General features: G+C 40.4%; 1 protein-coding gene across 3 annotated transcripts in view; it reads right to left on the bottom strand.

Annotated features, from left to right (window-relative positions):
• SLIT2 (slit guidance ligand 2) overlaps positions 1-12,099 on the bottom strand; it is a 441,790-nt gene that overhangs the window by 74,519 nt on the left and 355,172 nt on the right. For all 3 annotated transcript variants that reach the window (XM_073574662.1, XM_073574660.1, XM_073574661.1), the window contains exons 13-15: positions 11,928-12,071; positions 11,594-11,757; positions 1,882-2,032 (exon numbers count right to left, since the gene is read on the bottom strand). In XM_073574662.1, coding sequence (XP_073430763.1) covers positions 1,882-2,032; positions 11,594-11,757; positions 11,928-12,071 — 459 coding nt within the window. The remainder of the gene's footprint in view (positions 1-1,881; positions 2,033-11,593; positions 11,758-11,927; positions 12,072-12,099) is intronic.

Below are 12,099 nucleotides of genomic sequence, written 5' to 3'. Positions count from 1 at the left end.
TTTATCCATAGACACATATGGCAGAGTTTTTTTTTATAACACAACTCGTTGTGTATTACAATGTAAAGGTTTTATATAATCTACTGCACAAACGTGGCACCATACAACCATTTTTATGCAGATTTTCCAGCTCTGCGCTGTATAGACTTGAATGCTTATTGGATGAAGCAGATCAGGTGACGAGTACCCGAATAATGAGGGGGGTGAGGTCTAAGGATACAATACCCTTTATCAAGGTGTGCGGAATTATTAGGAAGCTTGTTTTCCTCAGGCAAAATGGACCAAAAATGAGATTTAAGTGACTCTGAAAACACAAAAATTGTTACAAGTCTTACAGAGGATGCAGCGCTCTTGAAATCGCTAAAATATTGGGGCTCAATCACAGAACCATCAAAATTTTGGTTTAGATAGTCACCAGGGTCACAAAAACGTGCTGAACAAAAAAAGATGCTCACTAATTGCTAAAGATTTGAGAAGAATCAAGCGTGAAGAGACCGGGAAGCCACTATCCTCCAGTGCCGTAATATTCCCAAACCGCAACTTCCCTGGAGGCCTAGAAGTACAAGGTGTTCAGTGCTCAAAGACTTGGCACTGTCAGAGCGTGGTGTCACAGTACCTGGGGTGTAGAGACCATCAGCACCCTCACAGTGACTTGCTGGGGCGGCACTGGTCTCTGGATGGTGGGTATCCTGACACCGCGTTCTGACAGTGTGCTCTCTGTGTTGTCGACTCTTTACTATTGATCTGTGCAGCCAACACAGAGCGCGATGTGATTGCGCCCACTGATGACGCATCGTTTCAGGGAGAGGGCAGACGTTATGACAGTGACTGCAGCCACTGCCCCCTGATGATACTTCATTTGAGTATCCCAGCATGCACTGGGATTCTCAAACGAATTGTCATCAGACAGGAAGTAGGGGGATAAAAGTATAGCTGTTAGATAGTGTGGTTAGGGAACAGTAGGGAATTCTTAATGCAAGTATATTAGAAATTCGTGTTTAGGTTATGGCACTAAATAGATAGGGATTTAGTATGAAATTTACATTGACTTCAGACCACACCTTTAAGACTTTGTTCACACTTTTGCCAGAGTATCATCAGATAAATAGGGAGTGAGTTAAAATTTATTTGACCTCTGGATCACACCAGCCCGTAGCTGTACCACACCTCCACCTAGCTGGCATCTGAGTCGAAGTGGAGGTCTGTGCCCATTACTGATCCAGCCACCGGCCCCACCGTCTGGTCCATCCAGAGTCACTCTCATCTCATCAGCCCATAACAACCTTTGAAAAATCTTCAGGTATTCCTTGGTTCAGTCTTGACGTTTCCACTTCTGTGTCTTGTTCAGTGGTGATCAGTTTCAGCCTCCATACATCGGCCATGTCACTGAACACCTTGTACCTGGGCCTCCATAGAGGCTGCAGTTCTGGAATATGACAGCACTGAAGGATAATGGCTTCAAATCTAATACTTCTCAAATCTTTGGGAGTTAATGTGCGTCTTTTTTTCTCTACACCTTTTTGAGGCCTTATTGACTATTTGCAACAAACATTTTATGGTTCTGGGATCACGCCCCAATATCTTAGCAATTTTAAGAGTGATGCATCCCTTTGTAAGACTTTTGACTTTTTTAAGTCACTTAAATCTTTTTTCTTACCCATTTTGCCACTCACCTCATTACAAAAATACACATAACCTGCTTCATCCCATATGCATTCATGTTTATACAGCGCAGAGATGGAAAATATACATAAAAATGATGACATGGTCAAAATGGTTTCACTAATAATTCTGCACATGCTGTACTGTATAGAGTGGTGATATACCAATATCACTTTACAGTGAGGGGTGTGTACTCATCTGAGAAGGCGATATACTTACAGCTCAGCTGTATACTGCGGGATGTGGTCAGGGATTTTGGTGAGCTTCTGGTTTGAGCAGTCTACTGTGGTGCCTTCACAGCGACACTTCTCTGGACATGCCAGGTCAGCAAAGCAGTCCCCGCTTAGCTTGGACCTATAGTCTTCCGTACCTGCGAAACACGTCAACAAATTACGCGACACCCAAAAATGCAGGGGTCAGAATCGAATTGTCACTGCGGCTGAAATTCCATTTTAGGACAAGGGACAGAAAAATGTTATAAACTCAAGGGGGAGGAGCGCTGGTTCTCTAAAGGTTGGAGAACACATAAAGGTTCTGCACAAAAGGCTACGGGGGTTGCTGGAAAAAAAGAGAAACAAGACTTGGGTAGACATGATGGGGTGACAAACGGGCTCAGAGCTTTGCACAGCCGTGCTTTCTGCTGGTTCATGGTTTTTTCGTGAAACTTCCAGTCACATGCTCTTAGATAATTAACGCTCACAGGTAACAGATAAACAGATTAGCCATGACATAATAGCGTACCACTGACACGGATCACTTTATACAGTTTGAGCAGACTTTGTTGAAGAGATTAGTGAGCTCAACCGGTCAATTGTATTTTTTCGTTCTCAACCTTGTTGTTGACAGCAGGGTTAACGTTACAGAACTGGTATCCATACTGCCACCAGCGAGGCTGTATATAGATATATTTCGTAGGTGTACAAGCCTCAGCAGCTTGCCATGCTGTAGAAAGCTGCGTGACGTTCCATGGTGCTTGACAGAACCATGTTTTACTCATACCTGACAACCACATGGTTAGATCAAGCACAACAGAAAATCTCGCTTGGTTACCATAAGTGCATCCATAACATCAAAGATAAGACCAATAAAGGGGAGAGATAAAGGGAAGGTCTGACAGTCAGAGAGCCTGCTTGGGTATAATACTTGTATGCAGGAGGTGTAGCATCAGTATTACTAGTGCAGACCAAGCAAGGACACAAGAAAATGCAGTTGTTCTTTCTTCGTTTTCCACAACATGAAAACCAGACAAAGACACAAGGGTCTCTTTGTTAAAACACCTGTTCCCCAAAATGCAGGAATTGGGCCTTATATTAAGAGCCATACTATAGATATAACTACCTTACATGGGATTTTGATTTAACAAGTACCAGTAAATGATCTGTTCTATTTGCTTGAATTTTTTGTTTTGTTGGTTTTTTTTAGCTGGAATAGGTGAATTAACAGAGATCTTAGTACATAAATCCACAGTTAGTTCGGTTTCTTTGGGATAAGGTGAAAAAAAACGCTGGGCTGAAAAAGAAAGGATCAGAGAGACGGTTACGCTAAGGGGGAGAAATGTTACTTACAGCCCAAGTGGTGAATGCCTGAAAAGTAAAGGTAGTCAGGAGGAAAGAGAGCAAGACATGAACACGAGAGAAGCAATATTCACTGGCATTTGGTTTACGTTCAGAATAAAGGAACAGGGCACATGGAGGATGAGGTATGACAGATGTTCTTGGGATGGAGGATGTCTGGTAACACAATGAGGTCCACAGCTGGAGACATGCTGGCTATGAAGAATGTAGATGAACACAAACAACTAAAGGACAATATCTGCCTAATCGTCAAATACACTTATTAGTAAAACGCTATACCTAAGGAGGTCTATAGAAAAAAGCTTCCAAAATTACTACTATATATTGTTCACACAAGTTTATTGGAAGGAAGGTAGGCACCATAGCCAAATTCATATCAAGCCTGACTGATACACCCTATGAATACTCCTCTCCTTTGGAGGCAACCAATGACATGGTGCCAAAAATGCCATTTCACCGCAAAAAATGTCATGATAAGAAATGGGTGATTAGAGGATTGACACATCTTCTTGCACCCACAAACTTGGCATTTCTTGCTCCTACGGCAGATGACACTTTGCAAACTTAATGCATCTTTAGCTGCCTATATAATATATTACTGCACATTCAGCTTTTGGAGCTTTGGTCCTTTACTTGCCCCCAAGGGCATTGGATGTATTTAAAGCCTTCAAAGCTCCAGCCGAACCCAGTGTTGACTACTTGTTTGCCGATTGGCTGTTTAGTATGCTGCCCAAGCAGGCTAACCAAGCTTATGATTCGCACAGAATGATCAGTGATAGGTTGTTTTGTGGGCATTGACTGTCATCGTTTAAACATGACGATATGCTGCCAAGAATGATGGTTCTTAATCAAGCTTACGATTCATTTCTCTCTACGAACAAGAGTGCACTCATTTGTCAGGTGATCGGCTGCCTAGTTATACTGGCTGATAATCGGGAAATCAGCATTCCTAGGAATGCAAGTTCATTATAATTGGCAAGTGTGAATGCGTCTTTACATAAACCCTTAGGTTTTTGCTGATTATGCTGATTGGTTCTCTGCTTAGGACTATACTCGCAGTTCCACATGAGATAAAACCAACATAGCACCCATCCACCTTTAACCCGATGTTTGATGAAGGTCACGTGAGACCCTGAGATATAAATGTATGCGTATCTGATTTGTAAGTCATAATTGAGTGTTGCGTTCCTTCTATTGTATTAGTAGGGAGTGTGACTTTACTTGTACGATAAACTTCCTGCCAGAGTGCCATGTACTGACCTCTAGCTTGGATGCCATGCTCCAATTGACAGAAAAGCTTCAGTAGAGCATGAGTAATAGTATGAGCACAGATGGCATGCCTGTCAAGGTTTTCCTAGGTGAAGGCATTTCAGGAAAATGCTGGAGGTCTTTTTCCTGAATCGGTTTCGCCATCATCTTTACAGTGACTCAGTCACCAACGTTTTTTGTTTTTTTTTTATATAGTTTAGACTATAACTAACTGGCAGCTTTCCTATACTTTCAACTATAAAGAGCAAGAAGCTTGCCAACAAAGCCACCCAAAGAATAAGCTTTCTACTTTTTTTTAACAGCTCCATCGTTTATAAAAGCCGGAAACAGTTAAGAGAAGTAACAGAAGATGGAACGTGCACAGAAGGTCGTTTTTCCATTGTTCTACATTATCTTAATTTTTGTGGAGCTTTTTCAGGTGGATTCCAGGAAGAATCCTCCTGAAAAAGACGTTGTGTGAACATACCTTAGAGGAACCCTGGAATGATTATCCAATTACAGTCATATGTAAAAGTTTGGGCACCCCTATTAATGTTAACCTTTTTTCTTTATAACAATTTTGGTTTTTGCAACAGCTATTTCAGTTTCATATATCTAATAACTGATGGACTCAGTTATATTTCTGGATTCATATGAGGTTTATTGTACTAACAGAAAATGTGCAATCTGCATTTAAACAAAATTTGACCGGTGCAAAAGTATGGGCACCCTTATCATTTTCTTGATTTGAACACTCCTAACTACTATTTACTGACTTCCTGAAGCACTAAATTGGTTTTGTAACCTCATTGAGCTTTGAACTTCATAGCCAGGTGTATCAAATCATGAGAAAAGGTATTTAAGGTGGCCACTTGCCAGTAGTTCTCCTATTTGATTCTCCTATGAAGAGTGGCATCATGGGCTCCTCAAAACAACTCTCAAATGATCTGAAAACAAAGATTATTCAACATAGCTTTTCAGGGGAAGGATACAAAAAGTTGTCTCAGAGATTTAACCTGTCAGTTTCCACTGTGAGGAACATAGTAAGGAAATGGAAGAACACAGTACAGTTCTTGTTAAGCCCAGAAGTGGCAGGCCAAGAAAAATATCAGAAAGGCAGAGAAGAAGAATGGTGGGAACAGTCAAGGACAATCCACAGACCACCTCCAAACACCTGCAGCATCATCTTGCTGCAGATGGTGTCACTGTGCATCGGTCAACAATACAGTGCACTTTGCACAAGGAGAAGCTGTATGGGAGAGTGATGCGAAAGAAGCCGTTTCTGCAAGCACGCCACAAACAGAGTCGCCTGACGAATGCAAAAGCACATTTGGACAAGCCAGTTACATTTTGGAAGAAGGTCCTGTGGACTGATGAAACAAAGATTGAGTTGTTTGGTCATACAAAAAGGCGTTATGCATGGAGGCTAAAAAAACACAGCATTCCAAGAAAAACACTTGCTACCCACAGTAAAATTTGGTGGAGGTTCCATCATGCTTTGGGGCTGTGTGGCCAATTCCGGCACCGGGAATCTTGTTAAAGTTGAGGGTCGCATGGATTCAACTCAGTATCAGCAGATTCTTGACAATAATGTGCAAGAATCAGTGACGAAGTTGAAGTTACGCAGGGGATGGATATTTCAGCAAGACAATGATCCAAAACACTGCTCCAAATCTACTCAGGCATTCATGCAGAGGTACAATTACAATGTTCTGGAATGGCCATCCCAGTCCCCAGACCTGAATATTATTGAACATCTGTGGGATGATTTGAAGCTGGCTGTCCATGCTCGGCGACCATCAAACTTAACTGAACTGGAATTGTTTTGTAAACAGGAATGGTCACAAATATCTTAATCCAGAATCCAGGAACTCATTAATAGCTACAGGAAGCGACTAGAGGCTGTTATTTTTGCAAAAGGAGGATCTACGAAATATTAATGTCACTTTTATGTTGAGGTGCCCATACTTTTGCACCGGTCAAATTTTGTTAAAATGCAGATTGCACATTTTCTGTTAGTACAATAAACCTTATTTGAATCCAGAAATATAACTGAGTCCATCAGTTATTAGATATATGAAACTGAAATAGCTGATGCAAAAACCAAAATTGTTATAAAGAAAAAAGGTTAACATTAATAGGGGTGCCCAAACTTTTACATATGACTGTATATGATACTTTGGTGTTGAGGCAGGGTATAAAAAATTTGATCATTTTGGTTTCATTTTTTTGGCGAGGTTTGCCTTTTAAAACTAATAATGTCCCAGTGCCAGAATCCAAGTGTATTTGAGCCAGCAGATAAATGTGAGAATGGATTAAACATAGTTTCTGTAAAGTATTCAACAGATGCGGCATTCACTTCTCATTTTTGTTTTGGTTTTTTTTTTGCTTGATCAGATCCACATTGAGAAGAATAAATGTATCTACATTATTTTGACTTGGAAAAGACCTCTAATTCAAAAAATTAATTAGGGTCTTGTAAAGCCCAGTCTCTTTCAGCATGCGGGCCAGCTGGAAGCATTTCAAATGTACAGGTTATTCCAGGCCTCTTGTATTTCATGGAAAAAAAAGAGCCTGGGAATCAAACATTTGCTTCATAACGCCGGTCCTGCCAGAAGCGTGCTGCATGGGAATAGACTCATTGTTGGCAGTGCAGTGGTTAACAAGTAGCCCCGTCGCATTGTTGGAAATGACAGTGCCTTAGTTTTCTTCATTACTCTTTTCTATGACAATATCACATCACTGCACTTAAAATAGAAAATTAGGACTTAGCATATAGCGGGAATCTGCACTGCCTCGAATATTCCCATATCCTACTGAGCCCACTATAAAAACTCCAGGCGTTTATTTCTATGGGATTTACACATCTGAAAGTAGTACTCAACCTGAATTAGCAGGAGCCACAATACAGCTTTATGTTTGGTCAGCCTGGCATATGACGTGACTTCACGTCTCAGCTAACCTAAGTTTGCCATTGAGAATCTCAAGAGTTCACCCTGAAAAAAAGCTTTATTACACTCCCTAAAGAGTACATTGAAAAATGTCCTGAGATCTCGAAGAAAAACATTTACATACAACAGGGTTGTTTCTTGGACAAACAGAATCAACAAATATTGCAATCGGCCAAGGGCAGTGACCACCACCATAGAAGGCGGAACATATGTAGATGTGTCGGGTTTTATTACTTTGTGTTACTAAATTTAGTACAAACACAGAATGTAAGGAAAGTGTGAAATGATATTTAATTATCTGTCTATCGATAGTCTATACTATCTATTTTTATATCTTCTATCAATATTAGATGTGCCCGAGCCCCATATTACCAGTGTCACTGCTTGGCGCTCCTCGATTCTCTCCAACGCTGCCACCTTAGTGCTAGTCCTATTGCAGCTCTTACGAGCACACAGTAGGACATTTTCCTGCCCAGTGATTCTGTCCTCTCTGTAGTGGCAGACTGTGATTTTCGGCACCTGTAGTTATCTATCTGTCTGTACCCATCATGTATTTTATAGATGCCTTTCCATAGCTATATAAATATGGAGGATATTTTCTAGTCAGGCCATATTGCTGACACATTGCTCACGTTCCTATAAAACATGCGGGAAATGGATACTCAAATGCATAAAAACAGAAGCCTGAGAAGTAAAAGTCCCTCAGGAAATTAAACATCTGACAAGTGCCCGACTACTGTGTCACATCTGTCACCAGATCTGAGACTGATACAGTCGCTCATACGCCCGAGGAGTAAGAATTATTTCTGAAATGTGAGGATTTTATGACCTTTACGAGTCATTATTTTCCCATTTTTTTAATTTGCATGTTTTGACAGTATTTTACAGTCTTACGGTAGATGCTTAATTGTAGACAATAGGAAAATTCAGAGATAAAAGCAGAACTCTTAGTATTTTTGTTCTCCTGAAAAATAGTGATAATTATGAAGCCTAGAATAAGCACCATGAGTCTGATTCATTACTGCATTTGAGCCTTTTTAGTCTAGTTTTTATAGTTTTGTTGCCTGTTTTTTGTTTTTCATTTGCGCCATACTCTTTTAATTTGCTGCTTGTTTAAAGTCTATGTTATTTTATGTGTTTGAATGTTTCATTTATGTTCATTATTTTGGATGGGGTTGGAGATTTTAAATTTTTTAATAAGTTGCTACATTTTTGAGCAAGTGTTCTTCGTTGGGTGATTTTTTGTGTGGTAGATGTCTTGGCTCTAATTTTATGTCATTTTAAAGGAACAAGTGACTCTGTGCAAAACAATCTACAATACAGGTTAAAGGCAAAATAAAAAGCATTTTTGATTTTGTGCAAAATTCATGAACCATATGCCCCATTATGAAGAATTTGGCACCAAAATGTCAACAAATATCACAAGATAAAAAAAGAAAAGTGGCTTAAAAAATATGAAGAATAGAGTCCCATAAATCCACCTCCAAGAAAATGATTTGAAAAATCTTTAGTTACCCTCAGATTTAGAGAAGGACATGGGCTTAGCTATTGGGAGGTGTGCAGGTAGCAGTTGAGCCCGAGTCTCCTCTGCCATATTAAAATATATGGTGGGTGGTGGTCCCAGTATAGCTTTTGCATTGGGGCCCACGAGCTTTCAGTTAAATCTCTGAAGGTGATACTCTTTATTGAAAAATTGGATCATTCGATTCTTGAAATTGACACCTATACTCTCAACCTCCTCAGATGGAGGGTTTGTCCCAATCTCCAGACCAGTTGTCTTTTTTACTTTTCATCAAAGTTTTTACTCTAGAATTCTGCCGTAAAAGCTTTGAAAAGTTGCAAAATTTAGGCGCAACTCTGAGTCGCAACATTTTGTCACTCAAATTCATGACAAGTGGTGGCGTTCGCTACAATAAATCTTAGTTCAACAGGTGCTGAAGTAGGATTTATGGCGAGGTACGCACAGAGGTGCACACTGCTCGTCTTACGCTCTTGATTCACAAAGAAATGTATGCTATCTTCATGAATCAGGAGTGTCTGGCTCCAGCAGGAACCCTCATCAAGATCCGTGTCAAGAACACCGGTCTTGATGCATAGCACCCAGTGTGTTTTCGGCAGTTGTGTGTCATGGGCCGATCTGAGCTACATTTATCACTATAGGCTTTCTATAAGAAACTACCAACTATTTTTTACATTTCAAGCTTTTAACATTTTGCCTGAAAACACATAACAAAAGCACAAAACACAATATAAAACACAACTAATATAGGGCTCTCTGTATGAAATTTACTAAGAAAAAACAGACAAGGAGCTCCATGCATGTAGGCAGCTATCATCCATAAGGGTACATGCAAGACCTAATCTGATAAGGATAAGCCTACTTCAGCTTGAAACCTACCTGGGATGAAATATTGCTCTTTAGCTACATATTCAAGAAGAAAAAGAAAATAGAAAGTTGCATCTGAATTGAGGACAGGTGACACTTATTGGTCATAATCAAAATGTAAAAAAGCAAAACTAGTGTAAAATAAAATCTGAATGGCGATGTAACAAGAACACCCATCTGGTCAGAAATGGCTCCGGGACACAAACGATAAAACAACTCTCTACTGCTGTTTAAGCCTAAATTCTAAAAAAAAAAGTAGTAAAATCTGAGACACCTGCACAGCTGGAAGCCATATGACAAGAATATATGTATAGATTGTGAAGCAGGAGCGACATAGGAGGTGGCCTTCCAAGTGTCTACCTCTTGATTAATTTCTGCTCGGTGCGAACCTTTCTCGACATATTCATTTATTTTCATGATTTTGACTGTGCTTTTCAATGATGCATTTTATGTTATGTAGGAGACAAATGTAGCAGAACTCAGTCGCTGATTCATCTGTCTAGGACTGGACTGTTTCTGCTCTATAATAATAAAGCTATCCCTACATAGAAGACAGCTAGCAACCAAATGCTTGTTTGACAGGCAGGTATTCTCTTTGGCTTCCCCATAAGCATTATCCCACAAAGTCAAACATGTATGTCTATTCCGCAGAACAAGGAGCAGCCATGGGTGTCTTCCATGTTCAATCCACATTTGGTCCCTGACTTCTTCCATCAGTGGATATTCGGGAGGCCAAACACAAAAAGTGTGGTGAAATTAATCTTTAAACAGCTGCTGGTCAAATGCTTATTGTCTGCCAACTATTCCTCCTAACCGTTTCATACACAAATATGCTTGGTTCTTCCTAACGTGCATTTGTTATCAATGTTGTGATGGCAGGCAAGGCATCTATTCTTACTAGCTGTCCAACTAAAGACTTTTCAGGCGACAGCTATCGATCACAATTTCCCCATATACATGAATGCTCATCTTGGCTCCTGTATTCCCTATGACTGAGGCACTGCCAGGATCATCTGGCAGCGACGTATTTCCAGTGAGAACAAAAAGATTGGATGTTGAAATTTGGCATGTCGGATCCTCTATCCCTTGTCAGCTGACACTCTTGATATTGGGATGTTTGGCCAATTTTAGCTTCTTATATATAGGTCTTTAAGCTAGATTCCAGAGAACTATGCTACCGGTTATCTTCCCTGAAAACAAAAGATTGAGCAGAGCAATTCCACATAACCAATTCATCTCTACACCCTCTCAACCTCATCTGTCCAGAGAGAGTAGGCCAATCTCAATGGAAATTGATTTTTTCACCAGTAGTGCTCCAAAGTCCATTGGCAGTGTTAGTCGATTTACCACTAATAGCAGATGTTGATATCACAAAGAGTTGTGCCAAACATTTTGCTCTGCCACGTATGTATATGATGAATACTATAAAATTAGATTTTAAAGCACAGGAAAAAAAAAGCTATAGGGATAATGTTGTATTCTGTAACAGTGAATTAGGAACCTCTATGGAGGCAGCCAAGAACAAGTCAATTTTAGAAAATGTTCTCAGTGCCAAGTCAATGCTTTACGTAGAAGATGGCACAAGTCTTGGAGCATCGCGCCACATTCCTCCATTAATATGAGTAAACACACAGATTTCTTCCTCCCTGTCAGAAATGACCAGAGAAGATCCGACAATGTTAATAACTCAGGAGCAAGGAGCAGCCGCTCGGTTGAGCCATCTAGGACGACTATTTTTTGGCACACGAAAGGAATTCAGCTAAGTAAATTACCTGAGCAGCGGAATTTCTTGCTTTTGATCTGCCCAATCCTTTTGTTTGCCAGTCGACGGGGGCTAGTGCAGCGGGCACCACTGGTCTCAATAGGGTTTGTATGAAGATAATCCGCCAGCCACTTCAGATGGCAATCACAGATAAATGGGTTCTGGGCCAAATGCCTTTCAGGAGTGAATGAGAATGATTTAACATGTTATTCGCAAATGACCTGGCATCTATTTTTGCCCATGAATGCAAAATAGAAGATGGATTATTTAGAACAAAACCATCCCACATAAGACTGATTTCCCATACATACAATCCCCACCACCACAACAAGACAAATACTCACAGGGTCTGAATGGCACGCAGCGGAGTGAATGTGCCTTTGGCAATGGTTTGAAGTTTGTTGTCATACAGAGAGAGGAGATTCAGGTTGTGCAGATCCTGGAAGGCACCTACCCGCAGACAATTTATCTTGTTGGCATTGAGCAATCTGTTGAATCAAAGAATACGTCAATTAC

Source organism: Dendrobates tinctorius, unplaced genomic scaffold (assembly GCF_039654945.1).
Source record: "Dendrobates tinctorius isolate UK_male_01 unplaced genomic scaffold, ASM3965494v1 ptg000039l, whole genome shotgun sequence".
NCBI lineage: Eukaryota > Metazoa > Chordata > Amphibia > Anura > Dendrobatidae > Dendrobates > Dendrobates tinctorius.
Note: the sequence above shows the minus strand (reverse complement) of the source record. Positions and strands in the feature narration are given on the sequence as shown.